This window comes from Rhinatrema bivittatum, chromosome 4, assembly GCF_901001135.1.
Source record: "Rhinatrema bivittatum chromosome 4, aRhiBiv1.1, whole genome shotgun sequence".
In the NCBI taxonomy this organism is placed as follows: domain Eukaryota; kingdom Metazoa; phylum Chordata; class Amphibia; order Gymnophiona; family Rhinatrematidae; genus Rhinatrema; species Rhinatrema bivittatum.
In genome coordinates, this window is record NC_042618.1 from 229,887,759 (window position 1) to 229,914,048 (window position 26,290).

At 44.9% G+C, this 26,290-nt stretch overlaps 1 protein-coding gene across 1 annotated transcript in view; it reads right to left on the reverse strand.

Moving 5' to 3' along the window:
• The window catches only part of LOC115090579 (cat eye syndrome critical region protein 2), a 394,336-nt gene that overhangs the window by 30,705 nt on the left and 337,341 nt on the right, over positions 1-26,290 (reverse strand). The window contains exon 17 of the mRNA XM_029599850.1: positions 3,698-5,120. Coding sequence (XP_029455710.1) covers positions 3,698-5,120 — 1,423 coding nt within the window. The remainder of the gene's footprint in view (positions 1-3,697; positions 5,121-26,290) is intronic.

Here is a 26,290-nt window from a genome sequence, read left to right on the forward strand (position 1 = left end):
TGCATAGAAGCCATTACAGATATCTTCAATTGTGAGTGTATCATCTACTACAGGTTATGTATCCTACATACCCTGTCCATTCACTACCTATAGCCTCTCTCTACAGCTCAGCAAACCCAGAGACCGCAATTCCAGTATCTGAGGGACTTCAGCCCTGCCAGGCACTTCAGCTCACTACTGCCACTTCTGGTGGTTCTACTTCCTGTCTAATAAAGAACTATCTTTGTTTGTCTCCATACTCCAGCCTAGCCGGTGGTCCCTCTCTCAGGATATCCTCCTGGGGGCGCTGTCATCTGCCATCGGCCCAAGGATTCACCAATTTACCTTAAGTGTTCATTCCTTACACTACTAGAGTGGTATTATACAGACTGCCACTCTGTGGGAAGCCAACCCACCACAGATCATTATCTCCGTCTACGGAGTATTACAATTGTTAGCTCTTCCCCTTGGTAGGGTGATCTGTAACAGATTGCTAACTCACTGGCGGACTTATAACTGATCGCTACTCCTAGCAGCAAGGATTGATAACAGATTGCCAACTCCTCCCCTTGGCAGGGTGATTTATTACAGACTCTAAATCTGCCCTCTGGGGAGCAGTTTCTACAGATTGCTATCCCTAGCAACAGGAGGTTGATAACAGATTGCTAACTCCTCCCTCTACAGGAGGAGATTTATAACAGATTGCTAACTCCTCCCTCTTCAGGAGGAGATTTATAACAAACCCTCAGCATCGGAGGATTGGCACTCCTTACCACAAGGGTTGCTTCGGGAGCATCATGGCACGAGCCGGCGCCTCCCCGAGTCCATTACTGTGCATCGAAGGTGACCAGTGCTGATGCTTCCTTGGCTTCCCTTGGTGCTTAGCTTGGCATTTCCACGGTGCAAAGAATGACAACACGGCTGGTCTCCGGTGCCCCTATCCACCAGTAGCATCTACGAAACCGAAGGCCCCACAGATGTCGATGGCACAGTGTCCATCGGTGCAGTTCTAAGGTCCATCGATGGCTCAGTCTTCCTCGACCTGAAGAGTATCTTATCGAGTCAAGCATGACATCCCTTAGGGGTCATCTGGATGCACATGCGACAACCCCAGACATCATGTTATGACCCCAGGCAGAGGAGACATTTCATGAGGGTCCGTGATGGACATGGCCCTCAGGCACTGGGGGCATCAACAAAAACCAGATGAAACCATGATAAAACGAAAAGAAGGGTATAAACGAGAGCGGTGATGGCTGGCAGTTGAAACCAACTTCACAGAGGTCATGGGGGAACAAAAGCAAAAATAAACTTACTAAGAATGCCAAAAAAACCTAAGGAGCAGAAACAAGAGGGACCCAGTGTAGATGGAAATGCGAAAAAACCCAAAATTAACAGGTGAAAAATTTTCCAAGGCAATTTTCTAAGGAAAAGCCAAGAGCTCACTTAACCATGAGGCGAAAGCTCACGGAAAAAAGACTGAAGAAGAACCCGCGTGGACGTGTCATATAGGGCATGCTGGGTATGCTCAGTTTACCTAGTCAAAGTTCCAGAAACTGACATAAGTTTTCCGTGCCGGGCTCCTTCCAATGATATCATCCATGTGTGAGGACTACCATCCTGCTTGCCCTAGGAGAATAAAAGCACTGCAAATTTTTCACAGCATAATAGACACTGTCCACAAATCCTGGAAGAAACTGTGATTCTCCTGCATGCCACTGAAAAGCACAATGCTATCGCAGATACCCATTGCCGGGCCGGGGCTGCTAATCAATCTAAGTTTTAGACCAGTTTCTTCTGGAATACATTCTTTGCTTCAGGATTAGAATCACTCAATTGCCTCACAGCTGAACATTAGTCTCTCTAATTGTCCACTCACCTTCATGTTGGAGGGGGTAATGGGGGGGTGAAGGGGATTGACAGCCTGATATAATATACGCTATGCATGAAGCTTCCCAAAATACAGAAAACCTGAACAAAAAAAAAAAACCTCCAGAAAACATTTTTGTTGAAGTGAGAACTTGGAAAAAATAAAGTCACCAAAAACATGCAGAATTTGAAACTTCATTGCATTCACATTTTTTCCAGCAGTCCTAAGCATTACACAAGTTGTTTAAACTAAAACCAAGCGCACTATCCTAAAATATGAAATACAGTCTTGTTCCTGGCAAATTTTAATTTTGCTGCGAGTAGGGACAAAAGTTAGCTTAAATTAACTTTAAATGAACCAAAATGTAACACACAATAAGACCGTTATTCAGAGTCATTTAGCTAGATAAGTTCAGAAGTATCTGGCTAAGTGGCACAGTTTAAGTATTTGGTCGTGGTCAGTGGCTACCACTTAGCTGGATAAATACTCATTTGGTTAAGTGGTGGGAAGAGTATAAGCAAAACTAGGAAGAGTTGAGTTAGCCAGATAACTTATCTGTCTAACTCTGGGGCCGATGCAATAATTTTCGCAGAAAGCAGGTGCTGACTTTTCAGCGCCCGCTTTCTTAACGCACGCATGGCTGGCGCTTGCAAAGGGGACACCATACAATAGGCAAATTAGGGGGTCACGCTAGCAAGGAGGTGCTAGGGTCGCTTGCGCGAACTTAGCGCCTCCTTACTAACGCGACCCCGCGTCGGCTGCAGGTTATGAAGACCGACGCCGGTAAACTCTGCATCGGTTTTCATAACCGGCCGTCTGCCAGTAATAAAAACGGACGCAGAGTTTATCTGCGGTCTTCAAAAACTCTGTGCTCTGCCGAGGTATTTTTTTGTTTGTTTTTTTTTTTTTTTTACTGAAGTACAGAAAAGCATTTTTTTCTGCTTTTCTGTGCTTCTTTTACATGCGCTTAGCTATTAACACCTGCTCCAGGCAGGCGTTAATATCTGAGCAATAAATGTGCGCCTCAGACGCACATTTATTTTTTTGAATGCGGAGTGAATGAGTAATAGCCTTATTCACAGGCATTTGCATGTGATGAGCGCTCTCTCATTCACTCCACATTGGACGAGGGTTAAATAGGCGCTAATCCCCCTATTGCACTAGGGCGATTAGCTCCTATTTAACCCGCATCTGACAGCGGGTTAAACAGTGCACTCGTGTGAGCGTACTGTATTGCATCGGCCCCACTGGTTGGCCCATACACCTGTCCTGAAGTTAGTTGGATAAACTTATCCGACTAACTTTAAGATAGCTGGATATATTCAGCTGGATACGTTTATCCAGCTAACTAGCAGAGCCGCACAGCAGCTAAATATGGACCTCAACAAAAATCAGCAAAAAAAAAAAACTATGAAAATGTGGAGCTAATTAAAAAAAAAAAAGAAAAAAAAAAGAATAGAGATTCAAAACTATATCTCCTCTATACTTTATTTTTTAAACTTTGTCCATACAACCAGTACTGTCCCAGCCTCTGCATATTCAGCATGGATCTGTCCCCAATTCCCCATTCTCCACATTTAAATTCTTAATGAGAATCACAAATGAAAAGATTTTTTTTTTTTTTTTTTTACAGGCTCATTTCAGGAAAATGGTAATTTTATCTACCCTAAAATAAAGGAGCTCCCTCTCTCCCACCCACTGTGCTCTAACCCCCATCTGTTGCTTAAAACCTCCAATATCTGCTGTCAACCAATGACATCCTCTTTCCCAGTCTCCCAGCTCAGTAACAGTCATAGATATAAGAATGGCTTTCAGTCACTTGGATTTCCACACAGTGAAGGCACTTACCCAACTGGTCGATAGATATCCTGGAACAGCCCCATACTGCCCCTCTGCTCCATCATAATAGCCTGAAAATGACCCCTGTTTTCTTCAAGACAGCGATACATTGGTCCCTCTTGAGCAAGGCCATTCATCTGACTTGGAGGCGGATGGTATGGCTGGTGGGCAGCAGACGGGGATGAATAAGATCTAGGCTGGAAGGGACCAGAAGGATGCTGAGATGCATAGGGAGATGCCTGCATCATTGAGCTATGAGATGGAAAACCAGTGGCACTGAAGCACATGCCGGAATTCAGCATAGGAGCACCATATATTAAGTCACTAGCCGCCATAGCACTTTGTCTCTTAGTGGCTGCATTGTGGTTATCCAGGTCAAGAAACTCTTTTGGGCTTTCTGGCCTCTCCTGTGATCCAGGCGATTTCGCCTCCAGCCCTATGTCCTGCTGTTCATTCAGTGTTGCTATGGGCTTGCCATCCATTGGGCCAGGAGACGCCAGAGTAGCACCGGATATCTCACAGCCCTGTAAACTAGCTGGAGCTCCCTGACTGAGGAAAGGTGGTCTTGGTAAAGGTGCTGGTTGAGTGGGCAGGTGGCCAGCAGAGGGTGGTGGAGGTTGCATAGGCCTTTGCCAGTCTGGGTAACCCTGTGGGCAGGAATAGTACGAAGGTCTCTGATAGTGGTGATATGAAGGCTGAGGTGGCGGAGGTGACTGATAAGGGTATGACACACCCTGGTGGTGATGGTAACGAGGGAAAACACCAGGGTGGAGTTTGGGGTGATTGGGCAGAAATCCCTGAGGAGAAAAATGCTGTGGGTGAGATATAGGGGGAGGTTTTCTCATACCTGGGCTGAAAGTCTGCAGTCCTGGGTTAACATGGTAACGTCCTGACTTTGGATACTCTATGCTAGGCATAAACAAGGGGGGGAAATGATTCACAGCAGAGTCAGACAGGGGGCTTGTGTCCATACTGGGAGTACTTTTGTTTGGGCCAGCACAGGTCAGAGTAGCTTCAGACAAGGTCTCTCCATCTCCATTTGGTGGCTTCTTCGCATCAGCAGCCTCTTCTTCCTCGCAGCCACTTGGGGAGCTTTCGCTGGTATCAGATGCAGACGAAGGCCCTTCACGCTCCAGCATGTGGTTATCTTTCATGGGCTGCTGCAGGGAGCTGCTGCTGCATGGGCCTTTACCCTCGGCACCCGGTTCTCTCTTGCAGTTCTTGACAGGCTGAGGTTTGTCCCTTTCTGCCCTAGAGAGATCAGCTGCCCAGTTCCTAGACTCCCTTTCCTGTGGTGAGCACTGGCTGACGTGGTCGGTTTCTAGGACTCTTGAATGAGGTAGCAGATTTGGGTGCATTTCTTTCCGTACTCCCGGGATACACTTCAACACTTCCTCCACCTGTGGCAGCTGTTCAGCAGGACAAGCAGCAACTAATATTTTTATGTTGTAAAGGGAAAGAAACAAAAAATGTTTAATAAATACCAACTTACATTATATCAATTATGGTACTACATTTTTTTTTTTGTATTTAATTTCAGAAGATTGTGTTTCCTGTTGAAACTGGTGCTTGTGGAGGGTAAATGACTAGCAAAGAAACCCATATCCTTCATTTACACATAAACCTGGCACTACACTGGCAGGGGCACTTGCACCACCCATTTGCATGAACCCTCTAGTCTGGTGTATCAGCTGTAAAGGGTTGAGAGACTAATATGAATTCTATGCCCATTTAATCCTGGACCTGTTTACTGAGACTTAAGTGCCAATTCCTAACAGATACATATTTTGTGTCATTTTTCTCCATTTTCTCCCTGGTCAGTCTTGCTGCAACCCTCCACTTCTCTCCCCCCTCCGCAAGATGGTACATCCAGATGTCTCAAGAAAAAAAGTTTTCGTACTTCTAAACAGGGTTCTCCAAATACAGCAGGATAAATTAGCCATTGTGTGTGTAATACCATCTGACAGCACTGACACAGACCCAGTTCTCAAACTCAGTAAAACTTAACTGAGCATGGGTGAGTTTCCACACACACTGCCTCATAAACCTATCAGTCACTTCCAGAGCTTAAAGTTTTAGTGAGGTAGTCAACTCTTCAGGGAGGCAGGCAGGTATTAAGAAAGGCTGATTTATCCTACTGTCTATAGTAAAAGGAGATATTACTACTTACCTGATAATTTCGTTTTCTTAGTGTAGACAGATGGACTCAGGACCATTGGGTTATGCTCCCCTGCCAGCAGATGGAGACAGAGCAAGCTGATGTCACAGTATATATACTCCTGCAGAGACACCAACCTGGCCTTTGATGATGACATCAGGCCACGGGAGGTAGATCAGAGTGTTGGCAGTCCAGAGCAGAAGTAGAGCTTTACTTTATCAGTAGTGATACCAAGTTGAGGGATGCCTGAGTTGAGGGATGGGATGAGAAGGCCCCCCTCACCCTTGCTAAGGTACCCAAAAGGGAAACACTTTCTAAGACAGAGGACTTCAAACTCATCATACCCCCCAAAAAAATTCAAATTCTGTTGTCACCTCAGTAACAGACACATGAATATCTACTGTCAGAAACAATGTGAAGTAACAAAATCCTTCAAAAAAGACACTCAAAACCTATATAAAAAGCCAGCCAAACCATAAACTCACTCCCAGGACTCAAACAGCAGCAAATGTATCTAGGAAGAGGTAGCACTGAACATATTACTATAGGTCTTGGAACACCACTACACCTTCCTACTGGAAAAAGAGAACAAGCTAGACACTACATGCCAGCAGAATTCCTCACCTTGCTCACAATCACACAAAGAACATAAACTGACCCTTACCTAATACAAAATAAGGGATCACAAACTAAGAACAGAAAAATGCAGACAAATAAATGGAATCCCTGAGAAGCCTGACTTCAGTGCAACATTAGAGAAAAAGAAATAAATACATTTCTTCCTGAAATGGGCAAAATGCAAAGATGTAAGAAATGCACATTCCCAAGTCTGACAATTCCACTCTTTATAAACTGAAAATAAAATATTTTCTGTCTTTATTGTTCTGAGCATTTTATTGTTGTGGTTGACTTGGTCCTAAGTCTCTCAAGTCTCCATTCCATGTTCCATTTCATCTCTCCTCCTGTCTTCTTCCCTTCTTACCCTACATCTGTCTTCAACATTGGTCCTTCCCTTTCATCTTTTCCTCCATTTCCCTCTGTTTTGTCTTTCTATTCACTAATAATTCCATTTTACCCAGTGACATAGCCAGAATAATTTTTAGGGAGGCCCAAGTTTAACATGGGTGGGCAGTAGACATAGGTTTGAGTCCTACTAGTTGTACTCTTATCAAATAATACCTTAGAATGCACCTGACAATAGATTTCTTTGTAGTCTCCAACAGCCATCATGCATGAGTCATACATTAAAATAGTTTCAAGCACTTAACATTAAAAATAGCTTATTGTTCTGTACTTATTTTATATGTACCACAGTTTATAAATACACAACAATATAATATAACAAGTAAACAAAGAACACTTCACAGAAACATCAGATTCAATCATGTAATAAAACAAATATCAATGTATTTTTTTATGAATCCTTGTTCCAAAAATGCAGAATATATCATAACTAAAATAAAACAGCAATAATTATAACTTAAGATTTGCAATAGATGCAGAGCAGAACTAGGATTTTTCATACTATAACCCAACATTTAAAAATATATTTATTCAGATTCTGGTGTCACCTCAAACAGCAAAACAAAAACTCCCTCCACTGTCAAGCACTTTGTGAAGTAATACAAACCCCTACAAAAATATAATAAAACATCATGTAGAACCTTGCCATACCACAACAGCAGTAACTCTCAGGACTCAAACAGCAACAACTTTATCTATGAAAAGGCAGCAATGTAAACATTACAACAGGCCCTAGAACACCAATATACCACATACTGGGCAAACAAGCCAGACTGCTACAAATCCCTACAGAGAAAATACACGCTAGCTGAAATACAGCACCTCTGTCACACATGCGCAACACAGACAGAATAAGAAACTATAAATTACCTAATTACTTAATACAGAATAAGAAACTAGAAATCAGAAACAGAAACATGCAGACAAGACGGAAATGGAAAACCCAAGAAACCAGACTCTGAACAATGGAATACTGAAGAAAAAGTAAAATACAAATATATAAAATATACACATTCCCAAAGAAAGTATATTTCAATCACTGAAAGTCAAATTTTTTTTTACCTTTTCTAATTAGCTGGTCACAGTCTTTTTCCCTTTGTCTTTTCCTAATTCCTTTCTCAAGGTCTCTTATTCTTTGTTTCTTTGCTCTTTGCCTGTCTTCATTCCTTCCTCCCTTGTACAGGCTCCCACTTCCACACACTCTCTCTTACCCAGGATCCCACTCTCATATGCAGGCTCTCACTCTCATATACTCTTACACACAGGTTCCCACTTCTACATGCTTGCTCTCTCTCACATCTCATGCCCACATACACACATACTCTATCTCACACCCACACCGGCTCTCCACTCCACATGCTCTCTTACATACACATGCACACAGGCTTCTCATTCCCACACTCTCTCATACAAACACACACACAGGCTTCTCACTCCCACATACTATCACGGCTCTCCTTCTCTCTCTCTCCTGGGTCTCCTTGCTGCGACAGGCCTCCTTCTCGGGCCGCACAGGATGAACTCCATGATGGCCCTGCACGAGTTGAGCTTAGTGACGGCCCTGCATCTGGCCTCTTCTTGGGCCACACAGGATGAGCTCCGAGACAGCCTTGCGACGGGCCTCCTCTTCTCAGTGCCAGGCAATGCTGATTGGTTGGGCCTGAGTACAAAATGGATGGGCCACAGCCCACCCCGTGACAATGCCACTAATTTTACTCCTCCCCCTCTATCCCCTTCTCTATCCAGTCAGTCCTCAGTCTCTCTCTTCACCTCTGTTTTCCATTTCCTACCATAACCTCCCTCTAGCCCTCCCATTCCCCTTTCACTCCTTCTCCATCATCCTATTCCCCTTTGCCTTTCACCCATTCCCACTATCCTCTGTATTCACTCTATTCTCATCTACTTTCCTATGCTCTCATCCCCTCACCAGTCCCTGCTCCTTATGTCACTCATTCCTTCCCTAGCCTCCAATTCATTCTTCTGTCTCTTACCCACTACCGGCTTTCTATTATCCCTCTTTCACCACATACCCAGCCCATTCTCACCCTCTATCACTACCTTCACAGATCCATCCCTTTCCCCATTTCCCCTCCACACCACCCTGAATCCTTTACCACTACCTTTCACCCGCTTTCCAGTCTCTCTCAATCATTCCTTACCCTTCCATTGCTAGCACTACCTTTATGCTTATCTTGTGCATTGCGAGATCAACATAAAGGACGTGATAGCCTCGCAATTTTTATTTTTTTTTAAATCGCCAGGCCAGCACAAGAGTAGAAGCAGCTGAACGATTCCTTCCTTCTCCTGGTCGCATCGTGCATGGGCCTCTTCCTTTCTTCACCGCCGGTGGGATGGGGTTCACAGGTAGCCTCATAGATCTCTTCTTTTCTTCGCCACTGGTGGGATAGGAGCCCTCTTTCATTTTCATTTTTTGGACCTACTGCCGTACCCAAGTGTGCTGCCCCATGCAATTGCACGATTTGCACACTTGCTAGAACCAGGCCTGGTAGCAAGTGAGGAGTGGTAAACTGGACTCCAAGAGAGCCAGAATGCAGAGCGGAGTTTCAGCAGTGCTCGGCAACAAAGAAAAACATGCGCTTAGGGCAGACAAGACATGCTTCTTTATTTTTCCTGCTGCGGCTATGCAGCCATGCCAGCTTGAAGGAAGCTAATTGGTGGTGCTACATGGGGGCACCACTGATTGACTATTGAGAATGCCAGCCTCTCCCGATGGTCACCCTACTTCATAAGAACAAGATATGCCATACTGAGTCAGAACAAGGGTCTATCAAGGCCAGTATCCCATTTCCAACAGGGGCTAATCCAAGTCACAAATACCTGGCTAGTACCCAAACATTAAATAAATCTCAAGTTACTATTGCTTAACAGTTTATGGATTTTTCCACTAGGAACTTATCCAAACATTTTTTAAACCCAGCTACACTAACTGCTGTAACCACATCCTCTGGCAATGATTCCAGAGCTTAACTATGCACTGAATGAAAGAATTTTCTTCAATTTGTTTTAAATGTGCTACTTGCTAACTTCATGGAGTGCCCCCTAGTCCTTCTATTATCTGAGACAGTAAATAACATTTACATTAATTTGTTCAAGTCCTTTCATGATTTTGTAGACCTCTATCATATCTCCCCCTCAGTCCTCTCTTCTCCCAACTGAACAGCCCTAACTTCCTTGGCCTTTCCTCATAGGGCAGCCGTACCATGCCCCTTATTTTGGTCGCCCTTCTCTGCACTTTCTCCAATGCAAGTATATCTCTTTTGAGATGCAGCGAACTGAACTGACACAGTATTCAAGATGCAGTCTTAACATGGAGCGATACAGAGGCATTATGACAACCATCGTTTTATTTGCCATTCCCTTCCTAACATTCTGTTTGCTTTTTTGATCGCCACAGCACACCGAGCTGACGATTTTAATGTATTATCCACTATGACGTCTAGATTTCTTTCCTAGCTGGTAACTCCTAAGATAGAACCTAACATTTTGTATCTACAGCAAGGGTAATTTTTTCCTATATGCATCACTTTGCTCTTGTCCACGTTAAATTTCATCTTCCATTTGGAAACCCAATCTCCCAGTCTCGCAAGGTCCTCCTGCAAGTTATCACAATCCGCTTGAGATTTAACTACTCTACATAATTTTGTGTCATCCGCAAATTTGATCACCTCACTTCTTGTACCCTTTCATGATCATTTATAAATATTTTAAAAAGCACTGGTCCAAATACAAAATATCCCTGAGGCACTCCACTATTTACCTTTTTCCACTGTGAAAACTGACCATTTAATCTTACTCTGTTTCCTGTCTTTTAACCAGCTTGCAATCCACAAAAGAACCGCCTCTTATCCCCCTTAGAAGCCTCAAGTGGGAATTTGTCAAATGCCTTCTGAAAATCCAAATACACTACATCTACTGGTTCACCATTTTCCACATGTTTATTCATCCCTTCAAAAAAATGTAGATTTGTGAGGTAAGACTTCCCTTGGGTAAATCCATGCTGGCTGTGTCCTATCAAACCATGTCTATCTAAATGTTTTGTGATTTTATTCTTTATAACAGTTTCCATGATTTTTCCCGGCACTGAAGTCAGGTTCACCAGTGTATAGTTCCCAGATCACCCCTGGAGCCCTTTTTAAATATCGGGGTTACTTTGGCCATCTTCCAATCTTCAGATACAATGGATGATTTTAATGATAGGTTACAAATGAATTGAAACAGGTCTGAAATTTCATTTTTTAGTTCTTTCAGAACCATCTAGTCCAAGTGATTTACAATTCTTCAGTTTGTCAATCTGCACTGGAGGTTGGAGGGGTGGAGGATGTGCACAGCAGCACCCATGAGGCTTAGAAAGAACACTGCTACTAATAGTGTCTAAAGTCAGTGGTGCATGGCACAACCCTATTTAAAGTTGATGGTGCCTGTGCACCACTATGCACTATGGACGCTATGCCCCTGCCTCAACCACATCTATTTATATATCTCTATCTCCATCTATCCTGCATTCCTGGTCTAGTGTTAAAATTTCTTGCCAATCAATCAGCTTTTGAACCAGTTGCCAATTGAGACAACTATATTGCCAGCCAGTGTCAGACACACACATACAATCTTTCAGACACAGACAGCCACTTTTATCTATACAAACTCCTCCTCTTCTCTCTCATTTACACACACACGAATGTGCTTGCTTACACACTCTCACAGAAAGTGGTGTAGCCAGAAAAGAAACTTTTTGGGGGGGGGGGGGGGGGGCAACAAGGTTAACATGGGTGGGCAGTAAGCATTGAGGTCAGAGCCTTATTAGTTGTACTCTTATCAAATAATTTTTTAAGAGTAAGTGATTCCCAAACCTGTCCTGGGGATCCCGCTGAGTCTCCATGATATGCAAATTATTTCATGCATATTCATTTATATTCTGAAAACCTGAATGGCTGTGGGGTTCCCAGGACAGGTATGGGAAGCCTTGCTGTATTAAATATAAAATAAATATCACAGTTTATATACACACAAGAATATCATGAAAAAAAGCAAAGGACACAACAAATATCAAATCCAATCAAATCATGTAATAAAACAAATAGTGTATTCTTTTATGAATTCTTTCTTCAGAAAGGCAGGGAACACAACTAGAATAAAACAACAATAACCATAATTATAAGAATTTAAGATTTGCAACAGGTACAGAGCAGAACTAGGATAGTCATAAAAAAAAAAATTCTGGTGTCACCTCGATAAAAAAAAAAAAAAAAAAATCCCTCCACTGCTAAACACTTTGTAAAGTATCAGAACCAATCAAGAGAGACACTTAGAACTTTCATACCATACAACAGCACTCAAACAGCAGCTATCTTATCTATGAAAAGGCAGCAATATAAATATTACTCTAGCCCTTTTACCACTTACTGGGGTAAAAGAACAAGCCGGATCTCTACAAATCTTTACAGATAAACTACACGTTAACAGAAATACTGCACCTCAATCATACATGCAGAACACAGACAGACCCTTACCTAATACAGAAATAAGGGACTACAAATTAAAAACAAACATGCAAACAAAACAAACAGAAAGCCCAAGAAACTAGACTGAACAGTGGAACTCTAAAGAAAGAGGGAAACAAAAATATAAGAAATGCACATACTCAAAAATGGTATATTCCAAATCCTAAAAACACTCAATTTTTAAAAAATCTTTATCATCTATCTTTTTATTTTTCTAATGGGCTGGTCCCAGTTTCTTTTTTCCCCACTTTCCCTTGCTTGTCTTGTCCTAATTCGTTTTTAAGGATCTCTTCTCTCTCCTTCTGTTTTCTTCCCGTCCTCCCTCACAGAGGCTCTCACTCACATACTTTCCTTCACAAGCTCCCTTACACATATTCACAGACTCTCACAAGCTCTCTGACAGGCTCTCTTACCCATGCTCTCTCTTTTTCATACACACCACACACATAGGCTCTAACACACACACGTATATATGAGAGCCTTATGTGACACTTGGCTCACACACACACACAGGCTCTCATCTCTTTCACACACAGGCCTATGCTCTCAAACACTCTCCACCTCTCTCTCTCACACACACGCTCACACTCAGTGTCTCTACTTCTCTTCGGGCCACAGTGGTTTGGGATCTACCATGGCCCCACCAGCTTCGCTTCAGGGCATGGTGGAATGGGCACCACCATCCTCTCTTCAGGCTGCGGCAGGACGGGTTCTGCTGTGGTGCCACTGGGCCTTTCTTTGGGCCATTGCAGAATGGGTTCTGCCATGGCCTGTCTTTGGGAGCTGAGGAGAGAAAACCACGTGACCAGAGTGACTGGCTCATCATGGGATGCCCGAGCCTCTGACAGGCCAATCCGCCCATTAATGTGGAATAAAGATACCATTTTTTGGAAGGAACTTAGGGCAAGTATGCAAAATCACCCTATTGTGAAAAACTGTAGGAATAGCGAGTAGGCAACTACAGATTGCAATTCATGCATTCTTTAAGCCAAAGTGACTACAAGAGAAACAATTTTCCAAGGGGCCGAGCGCACTGTGTAACCCGCAGTTGGACGCGGATTAATTAGGCGCTAATCCACCCCCTAATGCAATAGGGGGATTAGCGCCTATTTAACGTGCGTCTGACGCGGAGTGAATGAGATAGCGCTCATCACATGCAAATTCATGGTAATGAGGCTATTGCTCATTCACTCCAAATGCAAAAAAATAAATGTGCATCTCAGATGCACATTTATCGCTCAGCTATTAACGCCTGCCTGGAGCAGGTGTTAATAGCTGAGCGCATTGAAGTACAGAAAAGCAGAAAAAACTGCTTTTCTGTACTTCTTTAAAAGTTAAAAATAAAAGAAAAAACCCCTCTGCCGGCCACTTTGAAGTCCGACGCAGATATGCTTGGCGTCGGTTTTCATAACTGGCGGACTGCAGTTATGAAAACCGATGCTGAGTTTATCGGCAGTGTTCATAATTGGCAGACCGTTGGTAACCATGGGGGTCGCATTAGCAAAGAGGCGCTAAGGTCGCGCAAGCGACCCTAGCGCCTCCTTGCTAGCACGACCCCCCTAATTTGTTTATTGTATGGTGACCCCCCTTGCGGACACCATGCATGCGCTGAAAAGTCAGCGCTCGCTTTCCGCTTTTAATATTGCATCGACCCCCATGTGAGAAACGTCAAGCCCACTGACAAGAACTCTGAAAGGTGGTTTCATGAGTTGAGCTAGTACTACACTGTGATCCCTGGGCACTGGAAGTTTTACCACAACAGAGGCCTGGAGTACAACAACTCTTTCATAAATTTAGATACCAAATTGGTGGAGAGAGATTGAAGCCTCTTCCACCTGCTCATGATATGCCACAATGGCACTAATATGAACTTTGAATGAAGAGGTGCTACTGTCTGAGGAGGAAAGGAAGAATAAATACTGAAGCAAGTCCCTCGGGACACATGAGAAGGAATCTAGATGGCTGGGCTCAGAACAAGTAAAGAATCTCTTCCACTTGAAGCTCTAGAATCTCCTAGTTCAGTACATTACCTATTTTCTTCAGAAGGAGTAGAGAGGAGTCTACTGCGTATTCAACATCCATACCATGAGATCCAGAGATGTCAGGGTTCAATAGCATGACGAGGATCAGAGATATCCTCAACAGAAATGAATACTGCACTGATATATTGACAAGGTATGCCAATTACACTTACCATAGCCAGGCTGGTGCAATGAGGATGAGCCTTGCCCTGTCCTGAAGGACTTTCTGAACAGTCCTAGAAATTAGGAATCTGTTGGTATGCATAAAGTAGACCAGTGTTTCTTCTTAGTAGAAAAGCATCAGCAGGAGATCTGTACTTGCTCTGATACATGGAGCAGAAAACCTTCCCGTTGCCTTCTGAGGTGAAGGATTTGGTCACCAGCTTTCCCCAGTAACTGAACAATTCGACAACTCTTTGACCCAAGGCCCGCTCATGCAGTAGCAACACACTGCTAAGGTCTGCCAATGTATGCTGAATTCCTAGAAGGTAAAATTACCTGTAGATGATCATTGTGACGACCTGCCCATGACCAGATGTAAATGGCCTCCTGGCAGAGAATATAAAAGCTAGTACCACCCTGTTTATTTAGAACATGGCCACCTCACTGTCCATCGGGATCAAGATTCTCTATCACAAGAGGAGGTGAGAGTGCATAATGAATGGATTGCATCTTCAGGTGGTCAATCTATAGATCACTCTCCACTGAGGACCACAGCCCCTTGATATTCATGGCACACTAGTGTGTGCCCTCTACCCCTGGTGGAGCATTGATAGACAGTCACTTGATGCTGGAGTATAGCAAGAGACCCATCTTTAGAAATTTTGTATTCATTTACCACATTAGGAATGCTCTCGTCCTGAGGTCACAGATTTGATGAGATAAAGACAGATAGAGCTAATCCCAATGGTTTCAAAGATCCCACTGAAGGCCTCACATGTGCACATGCACAACAGCCATGTGTTTGAGGAGGATCAAAACCAACTTTATTGACCCTTGGTCTTCGTGAAAAAGACACCTTACAAGGTTCTTCAGCGATGCAGCAGTTTCATCCAGGAAAAATATTTTTTCTTGAGTTCTATGTAGGCTCCTAAACTGGATACCCTGAATCAGAAACAGGTTCAACTTGGCGAATTTGACCAGGAAACTAAAGGACTAGAGAAACCATATGGTCTTCTTAAAGGATTCTAGAACCCTTGAGGAGGATGGGCCCATCACCAGTTGACTTTCCAGGTATGGGAACACACAAACTCTGCCAATGAAGCTGTGCTCCTACCACTGCTAGGCATTGTGTGAATACCCACAGGGCCTTGGAGACCAGAGGCGTATTGGTAGTGCATGTTCTTTACTTTGAACCTGAGGAATTTCCACTGGCAGGATGAACGGGGATGTGCACATGTGTCCTTTGGATTCAGGCTCACATTCAACGAAAGGAAGAATAGTCTTGAGGGAGCTTATCTTGAACCTCTCCCAAACCAGCAGCTGGGTTAGCCGTGCAAATCCAGTACAGACCTAATGCTCCAGATTTCTTAGGGGGATTAGGAAATACCAGGAATAAAAGCCATGGCCACACTCCTGGGATAGTATAAATACAGTTTCCTTCTGCAGTAACTCCACTTCCAACTGCAGCAGTGCCTAGCAGTACCTAGCAGTGGTAGGAGCACAGCTTCATTGGCAGAGTTTGTGTGTTCCCATACCTGGAAAGTCGACTGGTGATGGGCCCATCCCAATTCATCCTGCCAAAATCTGTTGGGTTGGAGGAGGGCAAGAGAAGCACAAGCAGTAGCTATATTCCACAATTTTCAGACCCACCAGTCCTTTGTAACCCAGTGCCATTCCAGGAAGAAGGTTTGGATCATTTTCCCCACTGGAGATAGTGGTGAGGCAGGCCTCAACATCATTAAAATCATGTACCTGGCTTAGGCTGACACCTTTCCCTTTGACGTCCATGAGCAGGAAGTTGCTGCTGCCGTAGAAAGTGGAGCATGATGACGCTGAAAAGAGTGAAAGATGTATCTTTGGAAGACCAGCTGCTTGTATGAGTAGTGGCATCTGGCAGGAGCTGGCAAGTCCTCTGCTGCAGCTGATGATTGTAGGATGGATGAATGCTTTAACTATTTCTGAACAGATTGTCCTCCATAAAGGGCACATCTACGAGATGATTATGCATATCTTCTTGGAGACCATTAACTCACAATCATGTGAATCTCAGGACCCAAATGGCAGCTGCCAAAGTTCTGGCTGTGGTATTGAAAGCTTCATAAAAGGACTGGATAAGATGTTTCTCACATTCTACTGCATCTTCTACAGTCCAGATGTCTACCTGCTCTGGATTCGACAATTCCATCAAGGATTTTAGCTTTCAGACACATTCACACAGATACTGCACTATATAATTAGTGAGCCACAATCCAGACATCCAACAGAGCTCTGGAAGACCTTTTTGACAAAAGAGTAACACCTAACAAGTCCTCTCTCAGAGGCATATTGGAGTGATCATAGGTATGCTTAATACACTTCAACATTGATTCAACTACCACTGAGTAGTGCGATAGCTAGACTGCTCCAAAACCTAGAGCAGCCTGAAATTTCAAGTTCAGTTTCCAGCTCACTGGAAAGCATGATGCAGGCATTTGCCAAATCCTCATTTGAAGGTCCCGGAGAAAATTGTGAACCAGGTATCTGCTAAATCCATTGGAAATGCAGAAACTGAAGGAGCCCAAAGATGGCCATTCTCAATTCAGTTTTCTTCCTGACACTGATGTTTAGAATCTTTGCCAACTTAATCAAGAATCTGTAGAAGAGATCCCGCCAGTTGGGAAATATGCTGAGGCAGGTATGGAAGGGGATCAGATGGAATTTTGCTGGAGTCATCTCTTGACCATGGGGGAACACTAAGCCATGACCCGCAGTGATGGAGGTGCCTGCCTGAGGCAGAAACCTCTGCTGGCCTGAAAGGGATACATTCAGAGGAACTCACACCAGATAAAGACCATTTCACCTTTATATCCATGAAGAGACCCCCATAAACGAGGAGAATCTACTACATCATGGTGAGGACTTGCTCCCAATACTGACAACTCTTGCTTGAAGTATGCACCAGAGTGGAACTTGGAGCAATCCTGCTATGAGGAAAAATTTCCTCCATCTTAGACACAAAAGACTAACTTCCTCTTCCTGTTTTCAGGGATTAAGGAGACAAAGGCTAGCTGAGCCTCCATTGGTTGGGGGGACTGTAAGCTAGAGTTGGAAAAAATAAGTCTTCCTCAAAAACCTACATAGATTTCTCTTCATGCCAAATTGGTGGCAAGGCTAATAAAGAGCTGTGTCAAAGCTACTACTTTAACAGCCAGCTTAGACATACTCCACGCTGGTTATGCCAACAATTCCTGAAAATTAGCACTCCACTCCAAAGATGGTACTAAATTTCCTTATATAACATGACATTCATCACAGACTCTTGAACTTACATGCTGAAGTACTCTACTCCTGTGTCACAGCGCAATGGTCTATTATGCCTTGGATTGTAAATGTTAAAGTGACAGACAGTGCCCTGGTTGTCCCTAGGTAAAACAGATAACTTGGCACAATGGGGGACCTTCTGTACCATAAATAAAAATGGTACCTGCATTAAGGCTACATCTTGTTTTGGAGTTGAAGAGGGGCCTGCTCTAGTGGGACCCTGCACAAGTGGCACCAATCTTTTCAGTTCCAAAGGTGATGACCCCGAAGGGGGTCCCTCTTGCCATTAAAGTGACTTCCACTATGTAATGTTCCCTTGGCCATGACATTCTACTGCAGCTAGCATTCCCTTACCGCTGCTCCTCCTGGCTCTGGGCTATGTAGGCCGCACAGCTACATGAGGGCATCCCAATTCCACCACGTCTCTTTCTAGGCATGCATGCGACACTCCAATTTAAAGGGCCTCCAGCGGGAGATGTTGAATGGTACACTGATGACACCACCCTCCAAGTATTTTAGGGCTAGCCCTGCATCATACCAATACTTCAGCAACAGGTTCCTCTGCATTTGCTGCTGGTATTTGGTTGCCGTGTTCCCATGTCTTCCCGCTTTCCTGCCTTGTCATATTCCTATGTCTCTGCCCACCTAGTCATGTAATAGTGTGTCTTTTCTTGACCCCCTGATCCACATCTTCTCTCCTCCCTATCTCCAGTGCCTGCCCTGCTCCTCCTTGATCCTGTCTGTTTCTCTTTCTCGAGACTATTTCCTTGACTCAAACTGCTTATTCTCCAACTGTCCCAACCCTTGCCTGGCCCTTGTATCTGGCTTGCCCTCCTTGGCTCTTCCAAGTCCTGCCAACCCTCAGAATCCAAGGGCTCAACTCGCGGGGGAGGTGTTTAGTATAGGTGAAGACTTTGGACTCCTTAGACCTCACCTTGGGTATGCCTGCCACCACTTGCTGGGGCCTGATTCATATCTCCATGTATCAGGCTGTACAAGCTTGGCAACAGACTAAATGCTCACTCGCCTCTGAGTGTTACACTCTGTGCGCCTCTTCTGACACCAATAGCTTCGAGCCCATGCTCAACCCCTGACCTGAAACAGGTCCATAAAGCAGCACCAAGGGGAAGCCTTCCCCTGCTTCCTGGGGCAAGGAGGAGAAACTTCCCATCTCGACTCCTTGCCTCAGGAGCCCAACGTTCTGTTCCCAGATAAAAAGTAGCTCTACTGTTCGACCTTGTGCTGAGGCTTAGTCTCTTAATCATCGGTGCCTTCCAAAGGACCTCTATCTTTTAGATATGGTAATGCTACACCCTGGGGGGTGTAGCATTACCCCCCAGGGTAATGCTACACATCCCTGGATGGGCCCAGACCACTTTGATAAGTCATGGTCTGGGCCCATCCATCGATAGCAGATACAGTATACATCTATGATGGACATGTGAAAGTTGCAGATGTAGGCCTTAAACTGTCTGTGATGCATAATAGTTTTAATTTGAAACATTAAAAATAACAGAAGAGTTTTTTTGTCTGATCATTCATGTTTTCTTAAAACGCTACACATCTTACAAATTCTGCCATGGGTATGTAAACTTATGAGCACAACTGTACCTATGCAGTAGCTTGGAAGATAGACTAAGGAGATCACAAGCAGCAATTGTACACAGGAACTCCTGTGCATGCTCAAGAAAAAAAGTTTTACTGAGCGTTGACAGATGCGTTCATGTTGGTGCCGTCAGATGACTTCACCCACATATAATGGCTAATTCATGCCAACTTGTCGATAGAGAAAAACCTTGCTAGCCCAAGAACTGGAGGGGACGCTCAGCTCAACTCTTATTGGCTAGAATGGGCCACCAAAATAGCAGTAACCATTCTCTCCCTCCCTCCTTGGGCCTGAACATACTACCTTGGAAAAATTTACTTTAGTATTTTTAAGATTTGCTGCAAGGATTTTTCTTCCATAAGGCTCAATCACCGAACAATTAATGTATTAGTCTTGAGAAACCCTGTTGGTCTCTGATATTCTTATCAGTTGAACCTCTTAAGTAAGCTTCATGTTATGTGACTCATATCATGTAATAGTTTTATCTTCGCCCCCCCGCCCCCTCCCTGACTTCCAGTCCTCTTCACTGGCAAGGAACTAATACGAAGGTTCTCATAGTAAGGTGAAGGTCTACACTAGACAACATGATTTACAACAGGGGTTCTTAACCTTTTTGTTTCTGAAGCTTCCCTCCCCTTGAAAAGGTTCCTCAAACCTTCCTTCTACCCCAAAAACCCAATTTACTACACTTATCCTCTCCTGGATTTTTCTTCTCTCAGCATTTACTCATTTTTTCTTTTGGCTTCTGGATTTAAGGGTCATTTGCTTACTTGGTATTCAGCAATTAGCTATGTTGCCTTAAAGCTTGTTTAGCAACGCACTGTTTTGTGCTGTTGTCAAGATAAGGGGGGAAGCAGAAAACTTACAGGCCAATGCAATAAAACCTGTGGGAGAGCTGGCGCTTTGAGGTGAGCGCCCGATCTCCTGGGTGTGTGATTTTGTATTTAAATTAGGGCCCGCGCTAATAAGGAGGTGCTAGGGACAACAGCACGTCCCTAGGGCCTCCTCATTAGCAGAAGTGGCGGGTGTCAGTGGGTCCGACAACAGACGCTTAATTTTACCAGCAGTTTTCAAACCCACTGACAGCCACGGGTTCGGAAAATGGACACTGGTAAAATTAAGCGTCCGTTTTCGAACCCACCAACTGGCGGGCAGATTTCTTTTTTTTTTTTTTAAGCTCGGGAGCGCTGGATACACCGTCTCCCCCCAGCGTTGGTGAAATGACACCAGGGCAAGAGCCGGGGGAAACCCGAGAGAGACTGCCATCGTATCAGTGGAACTTCAGAGAGCAAGGGGAGAGGACGCTTTGAGTGTGGAGAAGGAATCTGGTTGGCAGGCAATGTTGGAGACGCCTGCCTCTGGGGCCTTCGGAATACTTCCCCTAATACCTATTGAGGCTGGTATGCTGGTTTCGAAGGACACTGATCGGGAAAATCGGCATGAATCGGGGGCAAACCCTAGAGCACAGGTCAGTGAGACTGTAATTATCAAACCTCCAATAATTACTTTGGAAACATTATGGAACCTAATTGTCAGATTGGATTCCTTGATATCTTCACTGACTCAAGCAGTGACAGAAACAAATAATACTTTAAAATTAAATACTGAATCTTTAAAGAGGCAAGAAGGGAAAACAGAGAGCTTGGACAATAGTCTTACTCAAGTCAAAAAAATTCAATTTCAACAAATACAGGTTGAGCGAGAAACCATAAGAAAGATGGAATATATTGAAAATAATATACGGGCACTAAACTTGAGAATATTAAATTTCCCTATCATTAAGCAGATTAATTCTGTTGAATTGTTTAAGAATTATATATCACAAGTTTTGAAGATGCCATCAGGATGCATGCCAGTGATAATTAAAGCTTACTATATCCCTCAGAAGAAAGAACAAATGCAACCCGAAGGAACTGAGAGAGAGGATTTACCACCATTAGATACATCAATGAATATATCGGAATTTCTCCAAAGTTCTCAGGATTTTGAGATCAAACAAAGAGGGACTCATAGTGAACTTTGCTTTTTCAACAGATAAAGAAAATATATTAAGGTTTTTCTTTAGGTCTAGATCTTTAACCTTTTATGGTCAGAAAGTCTGGATTTTTCCAGATTTAGCCAGAAACATTAAGTTGCGCAGGAAAAAATTCCTTGCCTTTAGACAAGATGTAATTGATAAGGGGGGGGGGGGGCAGTTTCTGCTTAAATATCCATGCAGATGCATAGTCAAATATAATAAGGAAAATTATATATTCACAGACCCGGAGCAACTTAAAGGGCTCTTAGGTTTGTAATTTGAGCATCCGACATTATGTATTAAGTTGGGGTAGTTCAATGTGATATATTGTGGAAAATTACTTTTTGAACACTCAGTTTCGGAGTCTCTCCCAAATTTCCTTGTGTTAAATTTGGTGGCTGCATTTTTTCTCTTGATATATATTAATGTTTTCTTTACATGAACAATTGCTGTATATACCAAAATTGCCAGAACAAGAAATCTCTTGTTAATTATGTTCAAATCTAATAAAAATAAAATAAAAAAACAAAAAAAAAACTTGATTGAACTGGTTCAACTAATTTCCAAACTAGAGGCCGCCAGTGCACTCAACCAATTAATGCCGACACCGGATAACTGTGGGTGTCTTGAGCGAGGGGTAGGCCACGGCTTACCCGTATTTCCTTAGTCTTGAGGTTCGCTATCAGAGGTTCTCCTTTTCTGGGGGCAGCTGTGGGCAGGATGCTGAGTCCATCTGTCTACACTAAGGAAAACGAAATTATCAGGTAAGCAATTTCTCCATTTCCTAGCGTGTAGCCAGATGGACTCAGGACCAGTGGGATGTACAAAAGCTACTCCCGGACAGGGCAGGAGGCTGCTTGTGGCCCACTTAGTACTGCCCTTGCGAAGGCTGCATCTTCTCAGGCTTGAACATCCAGGCGGTAGAACCTGGAGAAGGTGTGTATGGAGAACCACGATGCCACCAGACAGATCTCGGCAGGTGACAGCAGCTTGGTTTCTGCCCAAGAAACTGCCTGTGCCCTCGTAGAATGAGCCTCAGTCTGTAGTGGTAAGGGCTTTCCTGCCTCTATGTAAGCTGCCTTATTTCCTTGATCCAGCGGGCTATGGTCGCCCACGAGGCTGCTTCTCCTTGTTTCTTCCCGCTGTGAAGGACGAACAAGCGATCCGTTTTGCGCACCGGTTCCGATCTTTCCAGGTACCGCACTAGGAGTCTGCCGACATTTAGATGGCAAAGAAGGCATGAGTCTTCTGAGTCCTTATGCTCATCCGGAGATGGTAGTGAGATGTTTGGGTTCAAGTGAAACTCGAAATTCACTTTCGGTAGGAAGGACGGTGTGTAGCTGTATGGTTCCAGGCGTGAACCTAAGGAACGGTTCCCAAAAGGATAGTACCTGTAGTTCGGAGATGCGATGAGCTGAACATATTGCCACCAGGAATACAGTCTTCAAAGTTTAGAGGTGTAGTGACAAACTGTGTTTTGGTCTGAAGGAAGGCCCAGCTAGGAAGTCTAATACTAGATTGAGATTCCATAGAGGCACCGGCCACTTTAGGGGTGGTTGGAGTTGTTTAACCTCTTTCAGGAAGCGGGACAAGTCCAGATGGGTTGATAGCCAGATACCGTCCACTTCAGCTCTGAAGCAGGACAGTGCGGCTACTTGGACCTTGAGGGTTGACAACATCCTTCTTCATACTGTCCTGTAGGATCTCCAGAATCATGGGAATCTTGGTTGTCCGTGGGAGTATCCCGCGGTCCTCGCACGAGGCTTCGAATACTCTCCAGATCTGTATGTGTGATAGGGATGTGGAGAACTTGTGCGCTCGGAGCAGGGTGTCAATCATGGCCTTTGAGTAATCGCGCTTCAGGTGAGTCCTCTCAAGGGCCAGACCATAAGAGAGATGGATCTTTGTGGAGAATCGTGCGGAGGTAGGCACAGAGAGTTCCCCACAAGGAGTCTTTGCATGTCTGCGTATATTGGTCGTCTTGGCCAATCCGGGGCCACTAGCAGAACTAATCCCCTGAAATGTTCTATCTTGTGGATGACCTTGCCCAGTAGCGGCCAAGGCGGGGAAGGCGTACAGTAGGTCTTTATCTGGCCAAGTCTGTACGAGAGACTCGTTCCCTTGGGAGTGTGGCTCTCGCCTGCGGCTGAAGAACCTGGGGACTTGGGCACTGAGACGGGTGGCCAGTAGATCCATGGCTGGGAGGCCCAAGCGATTTACTATCAGTTGGAAGGCTGTGGTCGGCAGCGTCCATTCTCCTGGGTCTAGGCTCTCTCTGTTGAGGAAGTCTGATGAGACGTTGTCTTTTCTTGAGATGTGGGAGGCTGAGATCTCTTGTAGGTTTATCTCGGCCCATGCCATGAGAGGGTCTATCTCCAGAGACACTTGCTGGCTCCTGGTTCCCTCCTTGGCGGTTGATGTAAGCAACCATTGTAGCATTGTCTGACATTACTCGAATTGCTTTGCCTCAGAGTCTGTGGCTGAATCACAGGCATGCTAGTCTGACTGCTCGAGCTTCCAGGCAGTTTATGTTAAATTCCGTCTCTTCCTTGTTCCATTGTACCTGGGCTGTCAAATTCCTGACAGTAGGCTCCCCACCCTCGCAGGTTCGCATCCGTGGTGAGAGACTTACTCTTCTGCTTAGGTGGTCTTCCTGTAGCCACCACTGGAGCTGAGAACGTACCTCTGCTGGTAGTTGGAGGCGAATTGAGTAATCCTGGGACAGTGGATTCCATTGTGACAGTAAGGAGCCCTGGAGCAGTCGCATATGGGCCCTTGCCGAGGGGACTACCTCCAGGGTTGATGCCATGAGGCAGAGGACTTGAAGATAGTCCCATATCTTGGGGCGTGCATTGGTCATCGATCGTCGTAATTGTTCCATCAGTTTCCTTCTCCTCGGGGGAGGGAGGAAGTCTTTGTTCTGTTTGGTGTCGAAACGGGCCCCCAGGTACTCTAGAGATTGAGAGTGCTGTAGACTGCTCGTGCCCATGTTCACAACCCAACAGAGTTCCTGTAGAAGGTTCTTGACTCTGCTAGTCACCTGCCGCCTCTCTTCCGAAGACTTTGCCCTGATCAGCCAGTCACCCAGGTAAGGGTGTACCAAGATTTATTTTATTTATTTATTTTTTATTTTTATATACCGATCCCTTCCTTTCTCAATGTTGCCACCATGACGACCATAATTTTGGAAAATGTTCTGGGGGCGGTTGCTAGGCTGAAAGGTAGTTCTCAGAACTGGTAGTGGTTACCCAGTATCGCAAAGCGTAGAAAATGCTGGTGGGTCCTGATGGACTGGAATGTGAAGGTAGGCTTCGGAGAGGTCCAGGGAGGTTAGAAACTCTCCTGGCAGCACTGCCTTTATGATGGATCGAAGAGTTTCCATGCGGAAGTGTAGTATCCGCAGATGCCGGTTGACGTTCTTGAGATCCAAGATGGGCCGGAATGATCCTTCCTTCTTGGGAACGATAAAATAGATGGTCCCCACACCCGTATTTTGTTGGGGTGTGGGGACTGGAGTTATTGCCTTCAGGCTGAGTAGTCTTGATAGAGTGGTTTCCACTGCCAGTCTCTTGGTGTGGGAGTGGCAGGGTGACATCATAAATTTGTCTCGAGGGATGCTGCGGAACTCCAGAGAGTAACCTTCTTGAATGATGTTTAGTACCCATTTGTCTGACGTTATCGCGACCCATCTTTGGTAGAAGAGGGCGAGTCGACCCCCCTATCTCCTCTTCCTGTGGATGGGTCAGCCCATTCTCATTATGGAGCACGACTGGAGCCTGCCCCTGTGCTTGCTCCTCTCTTGGTCTGACTGTTCCGAAAGGGCTGGGACCTTCCAGAGGGATGAAGTGCCTGGAACTGCGAGTTCCTGTAGGACAGTGGTTCTCAACCCTGTCCTGGGGACCCCCCCCCAGCCAGTCGGGTTTTCATGATATCCACAATGAATATGCATGAGAGAAAATTTGCATGTTATGGAGGCAGTGTATGCAAATTTTCTCTCATGCACATTCATTGTGGATATCATGAAAACCCGACTGGCTGGGGGGGTCCTCAGGACAGGGTTGAGAACCACTGCTGTAGGATCTAAAGCACTGCAAGCCTCTGCCCTTGGTTCTTCTGGGGGAGGGGCACTGAGATCTTTTACTCCTATCTTCCAGTAGCCGAGGCACTGGGGATTCGCCCCATTTGCTGGCTAACTTTTCCAATTCGTTTACGAACAAGAGAGATTCTTTAAAGGGCATTCTTGTGAGATTCGCTTTAGATGTCACATCCACAGACCAATTCTGTAGCCATAGTTGTCTTCTGGCTGCCACTACCTTCTGGCCTTCTTGGGCGCCAATGCAATTGTCTCTATGTGATTGTGCGTGTGTAGTTGTAAACACGGCTGTGCGTGAAGTTATGTGCACGGATGTGCTCAGTTGTGCGCACGTCTGTATTGCACGCGCACAAGTTAGGCACATCGGCCACCCAGCCTGCCCAGCGCATACCGCCAGTCAAGGGAAGATGGCACAGATGACCCCCGGCGTAAGATGGTGCCCCCCCGAGGGTCTCCACGTGTATGGATCCTTGCACCAGATCAGGGCCTAGCCCAAACAAGGCTGCTCAACCCAATCGGTGCTCCCTTTTATACCTTGCCGGAAGGAGAAATCGGTACGGCAATCCGAGCTCTGAAGACCGGAGACCTGAATTTAAAGATTTTGCTTACCTGGTCTTGGCGCGTACCGATCATGTGCCGGACAGTCTCCAGCTGCGGGGGAGAGGGAATTACCTTCACCGGCATGCTCAGTTCTGCACACGCT